This window comes from Prinia subflava, chromosome 15, assembly GCF_021018805.1.
Source record: "Prinia subflava isolate CZ2003 ecotype Zambia chromosome 15, Cam_Psub_1.2, whole genome shotgun sequence".
Classification (NCBI taxonomy): domain Eukaryota; kingdom Metazoa; phylum Chordata; class Aves; order Passeriformes; family Cisticolidae; genus Prinia; species Prinia subflava.
In genome coordinates this window covers 13,881,159-13,901,589 of record NC_086261.1, presented here as the reverse complement: position 1 = coordinate 13,901,589, position 20,431 = coordinate 13,881,159, and the positions used below count along the sequence as shown (strand labels likewise).

General features: G+C 41.2%; 1 protein-coding gene across 4 annotated transcripts in view; it reads right to left on the bottom strand.

Annotated features, from left to right (window-relative positions):
• Nucleotides 1–18,261, bottom strand: part of RNF111 (ring finger protein 111) — a 44,779-nt gene extending 26,518 nt beyond the window's left edge. For all 4 annotated transcript variants that reach the window (XM_063412872.1, XM_063412876.1, XM_063412873.1 and 1 more), the window contains exons 1-2: nucleotides 17,991–18,261; nucleotides 7,673–8,568 (exon numbers count right to left, since the gene is read on the bottom strand). In XM_063412872.1, the coding sequence (XP_063268942.1) occupies nucleotides 7,673–8,549 (877 nt within the window). In that variant the 5' untranslated portion in view covers nucleotides 8,550–8,568; nucleotides 17,991–18,261. The remainder of the gene's footprint in view (nucleotides 1–7,672; nucleotides 8,569–17,990) is intronic.
• Nucleotides 18,262–20,431: the final 2,170 nt, after the last annotated feature.

Genomic DNA, 20,431 nt, shown 5'->3' with positions numbered 1-20,431 from the left:
AAAAACTGAAAATACTGCAAAGTCTAAAAACACAAAATGACATTCCCAAACTGAAAACACCGAAAGACAATTACTGGGAGTGAAAGGCAGCAGCTAAAGCCATCACCACATCCAGAAGAATGTAAACACTGTGCCTATCAGGGGCAAACAAGCAACAGCTTCCTTACACTGAACTATCTCAGCTGCTGTCAGACAAAACTACCCGGCCAAGCAGCTGGGAAAGGTCACTGGGAAAAACCCCCAGCTCCTCCTTCCATCTGCCAAACCTGCACTTCTCTGAAATGGAGTAAGTTTGGGAGCACTCCTCAGAGCCCACACATCCTCAGGCTCATTTGAAATATTTATTGAAATTTATGATAGATGCAAAAGTAGAAAGATTTAGGCTTAAATATGGTTTTGTTACTTCAGAAAACAAACAAGTTCTCCTTGAGGACAGAATCATCTGCCAAGTAGATCTATACTGAAATTCACCCAGTGTGCACCTCTCCTGAAATTCTGACACAAGCTTAGCCCATGAAAACCAAAGGGAATCCTTAACTGAATATCTACACAATTCAGATACCTTTCTCCATGTCTGAAAGCTCATTTTATTCAATCCTTTTTTTTTTAAGCACACCTTTAGCTGAGAGGTGATTGTACCACCTACACAAATCTGACTGTAGAAAACATCAGAAATGAACAGGTTTTATGACTTCCAAATTAACAAAGAAAATCTTTAGAAAACCAGCCTAAGTTGCTCCAAGTAGGATATAGCACAGACATAGCTCAAATATATGGAATTTCCTACTGTTCAGGCTTCTAAAAACACCTTCCTAAGTCAAAAGCACAAACTGATGAAGTTTTTATGCCGTGAAATACTTTCCTATACAAGGAACCAATACTTTCTTCAAAACTAAGCAGAAAAACAACTCCTCTAAACTATGTAAATATTTAATTATTTTATACAATATACATGATAAGGTATAATTCACTTTTTTCTTTTAGCACATACCAATCACTGGCCAGTCATCTGTCTGTAAAGAACTTCAAGCAAAATTTAAAGCATGAATACTTTAGTAATCAATGCATCACCTAAATGACTGAAGCTCTAAGAAGTCAGCTAAATCTGGATAATTAGAGATTTAACGATACTATTCCTGCAGTTTTTGAGGGTTATCTCATTTCAAGGAGAAGAGTCTCTGGACTGTTGACAGCAAAACAGTTACACAGATGTAAGAGATGCATTTTGTACAACTTTCAGAATAATACCTATGGCTACAAGACAAATAGAAAATCATCCTCCTGCAGGCACACATTATCTCCCTGTCATCTTCTGAATCACAGAACACAGCAAGCAAATTATACTCTAGTTATTTGGGAGTAAATTAACCTTTGGGCCGCCACTGAAAGACTCAGTCTGCATTTCAAGTGAGCTACTTAAAAAGAAAACTTCTCTTGAAAATCACAGCAAGGATTTTGTTAGTTTCCACAGAATTTGGGATGCTTTATTCCCTTCTCACATCTACATATAATATTTCATAGTGCACATAAAGCAACAAATTTCAGTTTACAAGTTTTTAATTTCCCATTCAGACCTTTCAATAGCCATTAGTAATTAAGCTTTAAATGTTACTATTAATCAAAAATAATCAGTAACTTCTTCACATAAGTTTTTCCCCTCTTTTAAAAGCCTTTTTTTATGATAGAAACCTAGTGCTGAGCTGATCTAGGGGAAGGGATAAATTGCACATGCTTGAGTCCAAATCTGAACATGTGTAAAACTCTAATCCTCCCTTAAAAGTAAAAACACACTCTCTGCCAGGCCTTACCTCACAAAGACAGTAAATCTATCATTAAGAAGTGCTTTTTTAAGCAGAATATAAGTTTTATAATAAAATAAATTTAATATTGGACTCTGAAGTCCAATACTTAGATCAGTAACTGACATATTTTTCCCTAGAAAGTTCTAAGATTACTTCACAACAGAAATTGCTATGTGCCACTGATAGACCAAGTACTTGCTGGGAAGCAAGCTTTACAATGAAATACTTTAATAGTCCAGAAGCTGTAAGCAAGAGACTAAGCTTTACACAGTATAACATGTATAATATATATAATTATACTACTATTTAACAAAGACCATGGAATAACTCCAAGATTAATCAATCGTCATCCCCCTAAGTATCCCACCAAAGGCATAAATTACACTGGTGTAATACCCAAATTTATGTTTGGCTGACTGTTGTCACTCTCACAGGGTATTTTCACATCTGTTTTGCAATTAACATGGAGTTTAACCAGTCTGAATATTATGTGTAGGATAATAAAAGAATTTTACAATATACAATTTCAAATGAGACAGTCTGATCACTATCTTAAGTGAAACCAGAAGAGATTTAAAGTCAACAGTCAAGTTCCAGTGACAGACATGACTTATGTTGAGTTTCAGGCTTTCACTGGATCACACCAAGAGCCCACTCAGGCACACATTCTCTCTGCCAGCTGCAGCAGGCAAAAAACTATGCAGTCAGAGCAGAAAATTCAGGCTACAAATTTTAACTAAAAGCTCTCACAGCACCCAGCATCCACAGCAATGTCACAGATGTCAGAGCACAATTTCTTGTCTAGTCATTGCTCATGGACAGCTGTCAATAAGTGAGCTGAATCCCTTTTTGAATGTGGGACTATGTGCCTCTACAGCCACTTATGCTCGTGAATTAAAGATAATGACTTGGAGAGTAATTCAGCTTGAAATGAATAAAACTATATGCTGCTAGCATTAGTGAGTACTGTCTCCTTTACCTCTCACATGCCTTGAACTAGGTATGGCTGGTAGCCCTTCTCTGACCCCACTAACCCTGCTGGCATAACACCACTGCACGAGCAGCATCCTCTGGGACAGAGCTGGTCACGTATCTGTGGCCTTGCGCTCGTTCTCAGGCTCTGAAGGTCCTGTGAACCGAGCACACGGCCCAAACACATTTGTGCTTTCCCTCCCTAGATGTCTCAAGATTCCTGGGCGCCAGGACAATCACTCCCTTCCCCTGGCGGCCTTGAAGGTCCCAGGCAGGAGGCCAAGCAGGTGGTGTTGATGTCCCTGCCACAGCGCAGGGCAGCCTGACAGCACCCAGAGCACTGCCAGAAAATGCAGCAGCTACAAGCCCCAAGTGGGAACCTGGACCAGAAATGCAACCCCCTCCCCTCACTGGTGACAAGGGACACCTCTGTCATCATCTGCTTCCTCTGAGTGAGTGACCCATGTTCTTTTATATGGTTTTTGAGTCTAGATTTTGAGTGTTATATTGATAAAGCAAACCATGTTAAGATTTGACCTGATCTGCAGAGGGTCCAGGTGATGAGAAATCTTTACTTAGTGGTAGAGTAGAGTTTGTATTATGCTACTTACAGATTGTATTACATTGACTGTACTTATAGAAATCCAGTGCCATTCTACTCATAAAATCCTGCTAAGAAAAGAGAGACTTAATTGTAACTAGGATTTAGTGCTCTCAGCATTCTGGCAAGAACCTGCTTGTTCCCTCAGGGTTGTGTGACGACAGTTTTTCTGTACCTGAGACTTACTTGAAATATATTTTCCAATAGCTCTGCATGATGGGAAAACCTTTCCAAAGCACACAAATTGCTTAGGAGTCTGCACCCTGGTGGAAAAGACAGTCAACCACAGTTTAGGGGATTCTGTCAAACTATAAGCCATGCTAATTCAAACCTGTACCAACTGCTCTTAACCTTCCACTAAAATCAGTCCTATGGGCAATGCCGCAGGAAGCCAATTCTACAAACAGCCTCTTTTCATCAGAGAAAGCTGCAGCAGGGCTGAAGTGAATTCCACACTAACTTCTATTACTGTAGCTATTTAAAGCCCCAATTCATAGCAGATGGATGTAGCAACACTGATTAATGGCCACTGCTCACAAAGCCAGGTGCTTCTTTCCTCACCACTTCTCAGTTCCTCTCCGGTAAGCAGCATGGTAAATAGGATACTTATACACTTCCTTATCCACTAATGCTATTGAAATAAAAGGTTGGAATTATGAGCTGTATCAGTTGATGTGAGAAAAGGACTGGGTGCTGTAGTTTGTAGGAGGGATTAAGTAACTGAAAAAGAATCAACTCTAACAACAGGCAGCTCATTTCCACTTAATACCTGTTTATCTTAAACCTGTTAAAATAATCTGAGCATGAAGCAGTATATGCTTAATATTTTCCACTAGCTCCTGGCTTGCAAAGTATTGAATGTCTATAGTCAATGCTTTTTTGGGAGACAGACAACAAATGTTAGAGAATCATGATGACAGTAGTGAATTAACACTGTCTTATTCTAAGAAGCTTTGAACAAAATTTGGAGCAGCTTCTCATCAGCATTACGTTCTAAGAAAAGACAAACCTGTCTAGCATTAGTTGTTCAGAAATATAAAATGACATGTCAGACCCTGAAGGAATCATAAGTTATTAGATGAACAATTTATGACAATGCAAAACTCTACACAGCTTGTTTTTTTCTAACAACACTTCGCTGTTTTCCAGAGTTCTGCTTTATTGCCAAATCAGAGTATGTAAGGCTAAAAATTTGTTCCAATTTAAGCTTTTCCAAGATTTCCCTCCACAGACTGCCTCCCAAGGGCAGCCCCAATCCTTTAGATCCAGAAGCAGAACTTTTGCATCACAACAGAAGAGATCCAACAAGAGCAAAAGCTGAATTTTGCCATCTTTCATAGGCAAGGGTGGAGGAGGATAGTTTCTGTTGGTGTGTACACAGGGTTAAAGAAAGGTTTCTGCACTACCTAAACAAAACATAGAATCAAAATTCAAGTTTCCCAGCAAAAATGCTGCTGCTAGCTGTCATTTCAACTGCAAGCCCAACACTGCAATTAGAACACACACCCCTGTAAGCCCCTGCACCTTCAGCTGCAAGGAGCATTAACCTGCACCCAGCTGGTTTTACACTGGCCTCATGCCCCCTCTCCTGTGTGCCCTGAAGGAGCCTCAGCTGCCATCCCACGGGTAATGAGAACAATGCCTTCATGGCACACACTCCGTACAATTTCATCTAGTCCCACGTGTCAGGATGTGCTGTTCACACTCTCACACCCCAAAAGCACAAAGTTGCACCAGAAGAATAGCTAAAGCCCTAACAGAACAGGAGGAAAAATCCCATATAATGCCATTGGTTTTTTTGTTTCGTTAAACAAACGACCCCCCCTTCACATATCCAGTCATATGATTTTTCTGAAGTTCGCCAAGTTAATTTTATTAATTGTAAGAACTAACTTACTAAATACTTCTTTGGTTAAAAGGTCTGTTTCTTTCATTTGTTGCAACAATCAGAAATGGTTTTCAGAATAGTCTAAACTAATTTAACTTACTAATTCTTTAAATGTGCTGTATCTTTGGTTAAACATCAGCATTCAAAGAGAAGAAATATTTTCTGCAATATCCTTAATACAAATTGCTATTCTGTAGGCTACAAGACTAATCACATCACTTTGAAGCCTGCTTTTTTAAAAAATCAGTTACTACCACATCTTTTTAAACTGTATTTTTTTTCCAATTATTATTGTTCTTCTCCTATCCTAAGTCTGTCCTCTAGCATCTTTACACGTATGCCCCAGGCCTCATATTCTTAGCAGGAGTTCTGTCCTTCAGCACACTGTAAATTCAGCAGGTATGTGCCAATTTAGAGCACAGAAATTTCCCCTAACATTAACAAGCTCATGTAGCATTACTATCAATCCAAGCCTTTTCTCACACAGAAACCCATCACCCTTGCTCACTACTCTGAAAAGTTGCATAGCTGTTTTTCCAGCTGGCCCCATTTCTGTCCTAATTAACTCAATAACCAGAAATGCCTTATATAACAGCACAAAGCTGCGAAAAACATTAATCACATTTCTATCTTGCTAAAAATAGGACAATTTCACAGAGGATGTCTGCTCAACTTCCCATTATATTTGCAATGTAAACAAAATGCTCAAAAAAACTTTCCATCAATATCTATTTCCACTGGAAAAAGCCCCACAGTATTCACACACACTAGGCCAGAACTGCTTTTCAGCTCCCTGCAAGTGTTGGTCCTGGAGTACAGGCATGACAGGACACAATCTCTAAAGCAGACCTTCTTCCAGCTACAAGTCATCTCAGTATTCTAATCTACAATTAACTGGTGCAGAACTAATCAATTTTTTCATTCATGAGATGAAAATAAACACTTTCATTAACTAGTGTGCTCTTCAAGTAGTTTAAAAACTAAGCCATTGGACTTTTCCACATCTGTGTGGGGAGAGTTGTTATTGATCCTACATCATTTTAGTTACATAGAACTCCACCCTCTCTGAAAATTGTGAGAAACCATTAACTTAGAAACAAATGTGTTCACAGTCATTTCTCAAATTGGCTTTTCATATGAATTTATGCATATCCTCACACATTTATTATTTACAAAACATATTCTTCAATATGGTTACACATGCATTCAAATGTAACTTTTTTAGGCCTAATTAGTTTCTATTCCCACAAATATGCATCAAGATAATTAAGGCTGTGCAATAATTCTTCTGTTTCAGAGTTATATATGCCCAGCCCTAGCACTGCACAAGTAACATGACTTCTGCATTACAAGATTTTACTTCTTGTACTTAAACATCACAGAAATTATTTCATACTGCAACGAGTAACAAGCAATAATCCAGACTTTGGTACTCTGGTTCTGCTCAAGCATGAATCCTGCCCTAACATGAGCATTCACACTGTTTTTTAAACCTGTCCTGTATTTTGTATTTTCAGCCACATTTCCTCAGAGGAATGATCAGCACAGCCTGAGATATGGTTTCACTTATTAAAACATATTTGTCACTAGATAAAACACATGGTTGCACAGATTAACACCATGCTGTGTTCTATCTACTTCCCCATGCTCTCTAAAAAGCTGAACTAAAACAGAATGCACAACTACTTTCACTTGGCAAATTTAACAAGAAAGGAATCTGCCAATTAACAAAAAAACCCACAACAAACCAGGAAAAACCACCCAAAGAAAACCAAACCAAACAAAATCCACCCCCAAAAAGTCTTCCTCCAAGCACTCAAGAATTCAGATACTGTGACAAGACATATTAGAAAAATAACTCTGTAAACCAACTGCCTTGCATTGAGTCTATCTGGGTAAAACATTTGGTATATAAAAAATACTTTTCTCTTATTATCTCACTACTAAAGCTACCTTCAACTGACTCGTATTTCAGCTCTTATAACAATGGGCTTTTTTCCCCATATTTTTCTAAGTTGTCAAGTGCAGTTAAATATTAGTAGATATTTCTGCATTCTGAAAAATAGAATTATTACCACAATGAGTTCAAAGCTAAAATTTTTAACACAATTCAATGCCTAGAAAATAAAAATGGATCAACTCAGCAGCATGTGACTCATCAGACTGAGCAACCTTCCACTAAGTTCTTTAGAAACCATGAACTTTTACATTCAAGATTTTAATTTGCTATAATTCTACTGTGAGATCTGAATGTACTTCCCCCACCAAGAATTTATGTTGCAATGTTCACAGTACTTGCAGTAAGTCTATCTGCAATATTAACTTCACCAAAAAGTGCTCCAAGAACTTATAAAAAAGTCTATTGTACACGATGGAACATAACTAATACAAAATACCTCAGGAATTTACCTGAAGGAACAGCTGTGCTGTTCTGGTGGTTCTCACTAGGTGACACAAACAAGTCCTCCTCTCCCTCAGTAGATGAACTGGAAGAAGACTCAGTACTGAGATCGTTCTCACTGGAGCTGCTGGAGCTGGGGAGCAAAGCGTACTTCCTTCGAGCTAACACCTCCCGCTTTTTCCTCTGCATTAAAATTCGCTCTTTTTGGTTCTGTGTCCGCTGTGATGAACCTGTTTTCACAACTCTCTTCCTATATGGAAGTCTTCTCAAAGAACTGTTGTGAAAACAGGGCCTTTTCATCAATAACCCAGGTACAGAGTCTGCCTCAGTCCGAGGCCACTTTTGTGACCTTGCACTGTGAGTTCTACTTGGAGTATTCAACACTGCCTGAGGGTGTCTCACAGGACCATCCTTTTCTTCATCAGATGTTACTGTGTCAGAGTCTCCAAAATGCAAGCTAGATGAAGGTGAAGAGATACAGTCACTAAAAGAGGAATCATTGTCTTCACTCTGTGTTTCTAGATGCTGTCTCAATCCCAAGATTCCTTTATTTTCTTTATCAGGACAGTTTTGAGTGTATGAAGGACCAGCCTGCTGGCTCTTGCGCTTTTTTCGCACCACAATACCTTTTTCTTGGTCTGTATGGTTGCCATTCATGTCCTTTTGCTTTTGAGAATCACCACACAAGTGAGAGAACTCATTCCCTACTTTACTGGCAATCATCTCAACTTCTGCAGTGAAGCTTTTGGCTGCCCCAATAGGCTCAGGGTTCAAGAGGATCCCCTTCAGACTCTCCTGTCTCTTTGGTGCATCAGAAGGAACTTCACTCTTCATATCCGCTTTTAGAGTATAAACTATATTACATTCAGGAGTCCATTTAGACATGGAAAGATTTAAGAAAGGCCTAGAAAATAAAACGAATAAGCATCAAGAAAAGAAGCATTAGATTTTTCAAAAGCTAAAATAAGAGAAAACCCATTTACTGCTAGGACTAATCCCCCAGTGGGAATGGCAAACTAACAGTAACCAAAATATAACTGCTTCAAAATATTAAAAATACTCCTTGACAATGTAATTTCTCATTAAGATAGAACTCTTATAATTTGCATTGAAGGGAAAAATTTGCATGGTCAGTGAAAACATTATCACTTTCACAGAGCAAATACTGGTCTACATCACCTGTAAAACCAATGATATCTGCTTTACTGATACTTAAGCATGACAGCTACAGCTACTGCTTGTAGAAGTTACCTGAATTTTGGCTGAATAGCTCCCATAGCCATCAACTAAAATGCATGCTTATTAAATAAGGCCTGTATCTTCCTTGCAGCAGAACACATGGACAGTAAATACTTCCAACACAATACACAGGGTTGTATGGTGTCAATTGAGCTACAAAAGTCAGTTACTTAGAATTCATCCTTCTTTTCTGACATGAAAAGGAATGAAACATCCATCACATTAGCAGTACAGTGTACAAAGCTATTTTCAGTCCATGTACTCTTGACTCTTACCCTATGACAGAAACTGAGTATATCATATCATATGCAGTTGCTATTAGGCAGGTTCCCCTCCCTGCCAAAATATAAAGCTGCCAATGTATAACATTAGCCTCAAAGAAATACTTTTGTACTGAAAGACACAGACAACAGTAACCTTAGTAATAGATCCATGTTCAATGTGCTTCATCTGACCTCTCTGCCTTTGGTTTAAATTCCCAAAAGGAAATGATGAAACAATTTGGTTCCCACTGTGATAACTACTGAAACTCTCTTGTGTAACTAATGTCAGGGGGTTTTATGCCTCAGCTGAATAAGGCTGTAGGAGATACTTGACAGCTTACAGCAAGCTGTGCTGAACCACCAAAAGGCTGCTTAAGAAAACATGTGCAACAACACCCTAAGTGGAATAAGGCTGCCTAAGCAGTAGAGCTGGGAATATGTATGAAGCCACAAAAAACACCTGAGCTATCCACAAACAGCAACAGCAGCCACCCAGAGGGGCCCTGAGAGGTTGGTCTGCATGAACCTTACCAAGTTCAACACAGCTAACTGCAAGGTCCTGCACCTGGGCTGGGGCAATCCCAAGCACAAATACAGGCTGGGCAGAGAAAGGAGTGAGGGCAGCTCTGGGGAGAACTTCAGAGGGTGTTAAAGGACGAGAATCATCACATGACCTGACACTGTGCTTGCAGCCTACAGTGTCAGTCATATCCTGGACTGGTTCAAAAGACGTGGGGCCAGCAGGCCAAGGGAGGGGACTGTCCCTCTATTCCACCTGGAATAACACATCCAGCTCTGCAGCTCCCAGCATAAGGATGTGCAGCTGCTGGAGCAAGACCACAGGCAGGCCATGAAGATGATCCCAGGGGTGGAGCATCAGTCCTATGAAGACAGACTGAGAGAACTGGGGTTGTTCAGTCTGGAGAGGAAAAGGCTCCAAGGAGACATTACAGCACCTTCCAGTACCTAAAGGGGCTCCAAGAGAGCTTGAGCAGGACTTCTGACAAGGGCATGTAATAACAAGACAAGGGAGAATGGCTTCAAACCAAAAGAGGGCAGATTTAGGTTAGATATGAGGAAGAAATTCTTCCCAGTGAGAGTGGCGAGACACTGGAACAGGTTGCCCAGAAAAACTGTGGATGCCCCATCCCTGGAAGAGTTCATGGAAAACTTGGGCTTTAAGCAAAGTGGTCTAGTGGAAGGTGTCCTTGTCCATGGCAGGGAAGCTGGCAGTAGATGTCTTAATGGTCCTTCCAACCCACACCATTCTATGATGATTCTGTGATCTGTGACAGGTTAAGCAGCTCTGCCTACTCAGGTCCATAATCCTCTTCCTGAATCTGCAAACTCTTCAAAATGCGAATGCATCCTTACATACAGTGCTAATATTTAACACTCTCACTTATTTTGTCATAGATCAATACAAGACTCAGACTACAGAACAGATTTAAATAAGAATTTTTTAGAATGTTTCATAAACTGATGCTTTCAGGAGCAGCTCTGAGCTAGCTGTTCCTAGCAGATCCTAAAGAATTGCTTATTTCAGTTTGCAGTGGGCATAAACTGATGCATTATCCCAGGCAGCCTGTGTTCTCTCCATAGCCATAAGTGACTAACAACTACTACACTCCATGTGATGTAACTGGGAATAAAAACTTTGCAAAAGGCATCGATGCTGCAGCACTAACACCTACAGAAGCTGTAAGTTGACAGGACCTTTCTGGAGATCAAGAACCTTTCAGAACCTAGAACCCCAGCTGAAAAGCCCCATCTGAATGTTCTCACTGGAAATCCTATGAACATTTGTAACAATTACTGTTAAATATGAGGCCTGTATTCTCTGATAAGAAAGTGTTGCTGCTCTCTATTGGAATTATAGCCAATAGACATGCCTCAAAAGCTATATTCATGCCAGTTGGAATAAACCTCCTCTTGCCAGTGTACACAAGGGGTTCTTACTTCATCAAAGCATTACTTTTCTATAGCAGTAAGTTTTAGTGGAATGTACTGTATAAGGCTACCTTTTTCTTTAGGGCTGAAAAAACAGAAATTGCAAAATTAGAAAAAACTTAAACCCTAGGAGTGCAAACAGTCTACCCAGAAAACAAAGACTGCTAAAGCTGTGGAGTTGTGCTGTGCACTTTTCTCAGCTCCAGCTCTTAGACAGCCCTCACCGTGCCTGTCCATACCCTCACACACACGCACCATCTTTCTTTGAAGAGATGAAAACCAAGATTTCCATTTTATCCAATTTCTAATAAGGACAGGAATACAGTATTCACACCTTCCACAAGCACACAGAGAACAAGCAGTACATAGCCCTTTTACTGATCCTCCCAAGGTCACCTTTTAGCTCTTATTTATGCACCACTGTTTTACAGAAATGTAACAGTCTAGTCCATCTCCACCCCAGTCCAGAGGCAACCCAGACCCTCCCACAATAACACTTGTGTATTCCATCACAAGTTTTTTTTAGAAAATCCACAAAATATTTCAATTTTGAGGGAAAACCATTATTTTATTCAGAAAGCTTATTGTCTTTGAATACAGTCATAAATTGCCAGCATGTATTACATGTCCAGCCTACACATGACCATTGCCCATCCTTTTAACATGGTGACTTCAGAATCAAAGAGAATTGACCCCTTAATTTTTTTTAAGACATGAAAATCTGAACATTTTCCCATTATGTGAGCATGACCAGGGGCTGATTTACAAAGGATTCTCTTCTACTCATTAGAGTGCTATCCCCCTTTTTTATTGTTTAATTAAAGTGAAGGAATCTCCATCAGTATGAAAATGCTGCATGCTGAATGGGATTATATTTGGATAAGCTCTGTTTACTTTAGTGCAGAGGCCACTGTGCTGAAATACAGATATAGATATTTAAGTTACAGCAAAAAAAAATTAGTGCAATGACATTTACACTTTGAGAAACCTCAAACTACTGCAAGATGACAAAACCCTGAAATTATGACACAGTGAAAACTAGTGCAGCTGAAACTTTACTGGCTTAATTTTATTCCAACATGCAGCCTCCATACACTAGCCAGTTAACACAAATTCAAATATTTTGTGTATTTTTACTCTCACAACCATGGAAATTCAACCAAGTTATCAAGAACTCTTCATTTTTGCTAACCAGTACAGAAGCTGAAAGACTGTTTACTCACAGCAGAGCTGCTGCCTTTGGACTACAAACTCACACAACAGCTTAAACGGGAGTGGTTTTGAAGTGAATGACAGTAATCAATAATGACAATCCATTCCTTCACTATTTAGAAATGCTGTTGCAAACTGCCAAACAAAAAATTTGACCAAAAAGAGACAAAAGCTGGACTAGATTTCAATCCATTTTAAGTATCTTCAGTGGTTAGACATAAACACCCATTTTTCTTCTGCACAGAAGACAAAATTTAAGAGGGACTACAAAAATATTATGAAAATAATTAAGTCATTAGACTGAGATAATCTGCTGTTAAAACATTTAGAAGTTGCTACAATATCTACTTCTAATTAAAAGTAGTCCTCAGAAGCTTTTCCATAAAGCAGCAAGATGAAGTAAGCTCAATCAGCATTAGTGTTCCTCCTTCCTAATCAAAACATTTGCCTATTGATTTAGCCCTCCAAATTTCCTCTCCAAGTTCTGATTTACTATCTTCTTTTAAGCCATTACAACTCAGAGAAGAGCTGTTGAGACAGCTACCTGAAAACTATAAATAGTTATTCTAAGTTCCCCTCTCAAGTATGTGACTATTTAGAATTATGAAGTGCACATGACTTTTATCCACTCTTTTCACCACTTAAAACCACTGATATTAATCATTCCAAAACATAAAGCTGTGCAAAAAATTCATGCAACCTGGGAAGTCCCTGGAAATAGCCAAGTCAAAAAACAAGGTTAAAGAGATCTTCACACCAAATTTATGATCACATATCAAAGCAAAACACATTTGAGTTGTAAGATGGAACAAAGGACTTTGTCATTAATAATTAATTTCTTTATAAGCAATTACAAAGTATGTAGCATTACAGCACTATTTAAACGTAAAATGCTTCATTACATACATATAACTCATTTTTTTTGGTATAAACTTAGTTGATGAATACATATGACCTAATATATCATTACCCAGAAAATGTATTTTCAGCCACATTCTGAAATATAATTCCCTTTAACACCTAGGAAAAAATTTCCTTGCATTTGTTGTCCTTTTATTCAGTTCTAACTAATTTTCTTTGCATATGGTCACTGAACTCCAAACTAAATTTGGAAAGTAATTCCCTTCCCTGATATGCAGCTTGTATCAGATTTTACTTTTAACATTTTTACTCTGACAAGCTAATACTAGTACTGTTAAATTCATGAAAAAACCTTTCCTTCCTCTCATTAAAAAGATGTATTCTTATTCTTTCAGCAAGGCTTTTCCATTAGATATATCAAGAAACAGGAAAATGAAAAAGGTTATAAAATTCATACAAGGCCTTCAGCAAAGTGAGAAAACCTAAGCACTGTTGCTTTCCAATCTCGAGTGCAGGCAGCCGAGCAAGACTGATTCCTGCCCTGCCCTGCCACACTGGAGGCTGACACAAGGCTCAGGAGCCACTTCAGACGCAGGACCCTCAACTCCATCCCATGGAGACTGAATCTCAGTGCTACCATGCCCTGCTGCTTCAACAAAATAAAGAACTCACTGAGCAGATCACAAAAAAAAACCCCTTTCATTTTCCTAAAAGAAGCAGTCCTGCCTTACTCATTTCATTTCTGTCAAGCAGGGACAAGCTGTATGCCTGTACAATGCAGAGTAAGCGACAAGAAAAACATCTAATATTCAGCTCCACTATCAGGAAAACAAGTGCAATCAGATTTCAAAATTTTATTGCATTCTTCTTCACTTTTGGTTGCTCTTCATTTTTTACCACTTCATTAGAAAAACAGGGTTCTTTTAAAGCTTGTTTTAATGCCTAAATTTTAGCATCCTATATATTGGTCTATTAATCCTTGGCAAAAAATAAAGCAACTGATAAGTTAAAGAGCTATGCATTTTATAAAACAGCAACAATCAGAAGGTAATCTGAAATTCCATCGTGTTTGCATCAATATGATGTATCCTTATTTACAGGACAATATGAAATACCATTTCAAACCACTCTCAATTTCCTTTCTGTGCTTTAATGCAGACATAGCAGCGATGATTCGATTTCTGAATGACGAAATTACTCGAGAATTCTCCGAGCAGAATACTGATGTTCTGCCCTACAGAAAGGTACAGTATTTCAGAATAACATCCATAGTGTGAGTTACTAACTGAGTGACAATATTCTGGAAACAGGTTCTTGCTTACAGACTCCCAAAGCCCGTCCCCTACGTCCAGCCCAGACAGAAGGGTTTGTCTGTGCTCTGCAGAGGTGCTACAGCCACAGCGATGCAGGCAGGCTTATCCACTCCTTGCAGGCAGTTCTAGGAACCATCACTGGCTCAGAAAGTCTACTCTGGATGTGAAACAAGGTTATTTCAAGTACAGTCCTACCCTTACTGACCTTTACAAAGCCATCTCAAAGTCAGACCATGCACACTCCCTCCTGGACAAGGAATCTCTCTGCCTTTGCACAATGGGTGCAAGCAGGTGTATTTGACAAATACGGTGCTCACAAGCACATCCTTCACTCTAGCCATTGCTCTGTCCTAGGCTTAAATCAGTTAGCTACATTAACACCATGTAAATCGTGGGTTTAAGATAGAAGCACTATGATTTGGCAATCTAGAATGTTTTGGCTTCACTGAACTCCAAGACAAACATAACAACACTGAACTCGGGAATAAAAAGTTGTAGTTTTATAAAATGACAACAAAATGCAATTTTTTTATTGGAACTTAAGATCTTAACTAGGAATTTTGCTTCCCAAGACAGCGAGGGAAGTTCTGAGTTACACAGCCATCAAAAATTATTTTAAAATTTGTTTCTTAGTCACCCTGGCGTTTCTGAACTTTGAAGTACGTGTAATTCTTCTTGATGTAGTGTCATTTTGCAAACACTTCTTGATTAAGCTTTGAGGACCAAAGTGAAACATGATCTTTGCCACAGCTGCTAGTAAGAGCCTTTCAAGTGAGAATTGTGAAATTAACCATTAGGACAGTTTTATGCTGTTCTTGAGGAAACCTATGAGAAGTAGGGGATTTTATAGATCCTAAACTGAGCAGACCTGCCCGTTTCAGGGGAAAGGACATTGCAGCAGACTTCTCCACTCTGCATCCAGCAGAGACAAAAGTAAACATTTTACCTAACAGCAATCAAATATTAGGACTAAACTGTATTGGAAAAAAAAAATAATGACAGAAGCAAATAGCCCTTACTGTCCTCTTGCTAGTAAAGCCATGAACCAGCCTTCTCAGATTTCACTTAGTTAACATTTAGTAAGGAAGATATTTAGAGCAATTTTTTTTTCTAAATAGCATAAACTATATAAAACAAAATAATCCCGTTTATCACTAGATCTGTAGAGGTTTGGCTGTCTGAATGTCAGCAAGGTTAAAAAACATGCATATTGAGTAATATTGTATAGGATACATGTACAATTTAAGGAGAGGGTAATTACTCAAAGTTGTAGTCTTGGAAGTTTTGTCAGTATATCTGCTTCCAAAGTTTACAGTGCTCTCTTGTAAGAAACACAAAATGTATCCACAGCTGAAGTCTTTTAACTAGTGAACTTCCTTCAAGGTTAAGTACAGATTGGTATTTTTCTTGGTGGGCTCAGCTCAGGCCTAGCAGAGAACCCTTATGGAGCAGCAAGAAAGGAAGAAAAGGAAATGGTTCTTTCACCAACCCAAACTTTTGCTGACAACTCACTTGAAGGACGTTGCACATCAGGAAAGCTGTGAGAAACCTTTTAAAGAACATTTGCCCATGGCAAATCCATCTCCGTGTTCTATCCCCATTGTTTACATGTGAATTAAATCATCCCATTCCTCATTCCATCATTACCCCCCCTTCAATTTTGCCCTATTTATTTAATTGCTTGACGTCCAAGCCTCTATAATATATTAGCTATGGAGGAGGGCACTATCACCTCTATCTTCTCAAAAGAATGTCCTCACCATTAGAGGAAATATAAACAACAGAAATGAAAGATTGTACATCTTCGAAAAAGAAGGCAGCAACTGCTGTCAGGTAAATGTTACTGCAACACAGCCACCTCCAGTGAGAATCAACTCCTATAACTGATCTGGTTATATAGGTCAACAAAGTTACTAATTCAAAGATAAAGTGAGAGTCACAGACATGTCAAGATACACTCCTAATACACTTTTACAAAAGCCATTGCTTCATAAAAGATATTTCTGAAAGGTCAGAATGTTCTCATCCATATTTTGAAAGGACATGCAAAATATGCATGAATCCCGTGAGCTGCTGCCCACCCTCAAGCTCCCAACATCAGATAGAAGCTCATCTGTAGCTGCCAGGGCTTCAACCATCAATAAAAACCACCAGATTATTTAAATATGCGAGACTTCAAGACTTTTAAAACAAGCTTGTTGCATTATATACTTTTATTTAATTAAAATGAAAGATAAAATGCTCCTACAGCCTTTCCCACCCAATGAATTCCATAGGTGATTCTGTACTGTGGATGAGTGCACAAAACAGGTGACCAGACATTCGCTCTGTCAAATAAACCAAGATCACTTCCTTCCCTATCAATCCTTGCATATCAGCAAGAATCATCCTGTCTGACAGGGTTTGCTTCTGTTCCCTCCCTGCCCCAAGACCTCCCTTTGTCCAAAAATGTAAGTGCAAAACCACTTAAATTGCTCAGACAGCAAGAACTATGGACATGTGAACAACAAGAAGATGCAATTTCTGGTTTTAAGAGTGGCAAAGCATTGTAACTATTTAAATACCAGTTTTCCTGAAAAAGCTTTCTACTAAGTATCCAGCAGTAATATACTTTTGGAATTTTCTACAAGTTACAACAAAGACAAGGTGAGACCTTACTCTGCACCTGAAGACCCAGCTTTCCTTTAACAGTTTATAATACAGACACCATGGCAGACCCAGATCTACACAATGAGCAGTCAATTCTTATCTTTTTGGTCAAATCTTTGTTTCTGAAATAACTGCATTAGAATCAAATTATTCTAATTACAGCAAACTCATACCTCCTGCATTATGCCCTCTTCTAGAGAAGTACTTGGGTATCAGGAATTAAGGGTCCTGTTTAATCAGCTAAAGCAATGAGGCCTTGCTTATGATTTATTAAAATCACTTCAAGCCATGGAAGAGCTCAGTCAAACAACATGAAAATTCTACGAATGCATGCTCAGCCCTAATCACAGAAACACAGACACTTAAAAAAAGTACATACCCTTAACACTTGCCCATTGCCACAGTGACAAGTCTACGTACGTCTGAAGATCCTGGCCTACATTTCTGAATGAACGTTACTTCCTTGTTTATGAGGCAAAAAATACCTGAAAATAGTGATTTTTTTAACCTGGGTTAAGAGAACACTAACTTCGCAAACAAAACAAATGACGTCATAACAAGCCCTATTACGCACAGAAATAGAAACTCATTTCCCTAAGGGGAAAATTTGTGACAAATTTGTGACAAAACCCAGAGAGTGCTGCGGCTGCCCGCAGTGAAGACACTGCTTTGTGCGTCAACGAGGCGCTGAATAAAAAAGGAAAAATACATTCTGCGTGAAGTTCCCACCCGCCGCACAGCCCCGCCGGTCACCGCTGCCGTCAGGGCGCAGGGCGGGGGAAGCGGGGAGCCCCGGCCGCCCCCGGGCCCACCCGCGGGGTCCCCGCCGCCCCCCGTACCTGAGACAGCGAGGCCGCGGGGGAAGGGGCGGGTGCCGCCGGCGCCCTGCGCAGGGCCGAGGGGGAGAAGCGGCCCCGGTGGGCGCCGCAGTGACCCCGCGGCGTTGCCCGGCGCGGCTCGAGAGGCCGCAGCGTCCTCACGGTGCCGGTACGGCCGCTGCCCCCGGTCCGGTGCCGGTGCCGCCGCTGCGCCGGGCGGGCCCCGCTCTGTTGTGGCGCAGCCCCCGCCGCTCCCTGCCCAGCGCAGCGCGACACTCGGCGCTGCTTTACAGCCGCCCGCAAAGCGCACCGCGCCGGCGCGCGCCCCGCCTCCCGCCGCGCCCCCTGCCGGCGGCGCCGCCACAGCGCGGGCTCCTGAGGGGACCGGACGGGAGGGGACAGCACGGGCTCCTGAGGGGACCGGACGGGAGGGGGACAGGGCGGGCTCCTGAGGGGACGGGAGGGGGACAGAGCGGGCTCCTGAGGGGACCGGACGGGAGGGGGACAGGGCGGGCTCCTGAGGGGACGGGAGGGGGACAGGGAGGGCTCCTGAGGGGACGGGAGGGGGGCAGGGCGGGCTCCTGAGGGGACGGGACGGGAGGGGGACAGGGCGGGCTCCTGAGGGGACGGGAGGGGGACAGGGCGGGCTCCTGAGGGGACGGGAGGGGGACAGGGCAGGCTTCTGAGGGGACCGGACGGGAGAGGGTCAGGGCGGGCGCCCGAGGGGACCGGACCGGTCGGGATGGGCTCATGGACGGATAGCACGGCCCTGGCTGCCTTCGCTGCTGCTGTATTTACGCGGTTGTGTGTAAATGCCTAAAGTGGGGTCGTCAGAACATGGACCAGGCTCTGCTCGGTGGTGCCGAGCAGTAGGGCACAAGGCAACGGTCAGGAACTGAGGCACAGAAAGTTCCACTCGACCTGAGAAAGAACTTCTTCACTGTGCGACCAGCGAGCACTGGAGCAGGCTGTCCGGGTACCCGAGAACTGAATCTTGTGCCGTGTCCTCTGGACTGACCCGGCTTGAACAGGGAGGTCGGACCAGAGGGGGACGCGCTGTGGTCCCCTCCAGTCCCCTCCAACCTGACCCTTTCTATGATGTCCCCTTCTAGGACTTGTCCAAAACATTAATTTTTGCCCAGCGCTGTCTTCCCTTGACACCGCAGTGTCTCATGGCTGCCTGTCCTGGAGCCAGTGACAGGTGCGGCTGCGAAGAAATGCGAACAAATCCCAACTCTCTATCCCAGTTCTTTAGAAATAGAATTTATTTGCCTTTACAACACAATGCAGTCACTGCTCGGGATGAGGTGAGCCTTTCCCCTCTACATTACTCTGTACACACTGTAAGGAGCCTGTCCCGTGCAGTGGCCGTGTGTCACAGCAAACACCACGGCTTTGGGAAGGCTCTCAAACAGCAGCAAGCCCGAGCGTTTGTTAACTTTTCAACTGCCAAGGGCCAGGCTGTCTCTCTGCAGAGATGACCTCTTATCAGTCAGGGTACACATTCCAGCTCCAGGCTGAAACACTGGATAGACAAGGGCCGTATCCTCTCTGACCAACAGCTACACAACCCCGAGGCTTTGGAGCAGAAAGGCTCCAAGTCTGCTCCACCAGGAGCTGATCTTACTCAGCAGGCACCGCACCGCCGAGTCATCGGCAAACAGCAGCTCCTACGTGTTTCGGAGGAGCTAAACAACCTGCACGCATCATTACAGAAGAAATGGTCACTGGAGAAAAATGCATGTTGACACTGTTAATGGCATGAGTTTCTGAATGGAATTCCCTTAAAGCAAAAGTGGATAAAACAACATGGAAATTAGACTCTACTTCAATATATGTCCAAAAGTGCACAAAATGCAAAAAGTGCTATAGCACATAAATGATATGAAAATAAAAACTTTTTCAGCTTTATGTGTGAAATGAGAAGACAGAAGTGAGACCCACATAAAATGAAGGTGGGAAAAAGGATCATAGGTTATTTCATGTGGTTCCTTGGGCAAAGCAATAATTCATTTCAGTTTGCAATAAAGGCAGTAACACAGGTTATCCAGCATTAACTTGCTACCTTTCTCTACCTATTTCTTGTGGTGTCAGGTAGTTTTCTTTTTTAAAGTCATGTCACATCCAGCTAATTTCAGTCAACAAAGACACTGAGCCCCAGATTAAATAACCAATGAAACTGGAGAGAACGTGAAGACAGCAACAGACAGTGGGAAGGTCATATCACTCCATGGAGGTCACTAGTGGCTTGACTGTGTAAGCAATTTTAATATTTACCATTAAGCACTAGAACCAAAGTTGGAATACTTATTAAAAATCAGCCGGGGAAAAAACAATCAAGACAATATATGGGAAGAAGTGAATGACCCTGAGGACTAATAGAGGCAAAGTGAAAAAGCATCAAATACAAAGAATGTGCACTTGAATGTTAATGACCAAAAGTTCTGGGTATTTGTCAGGTA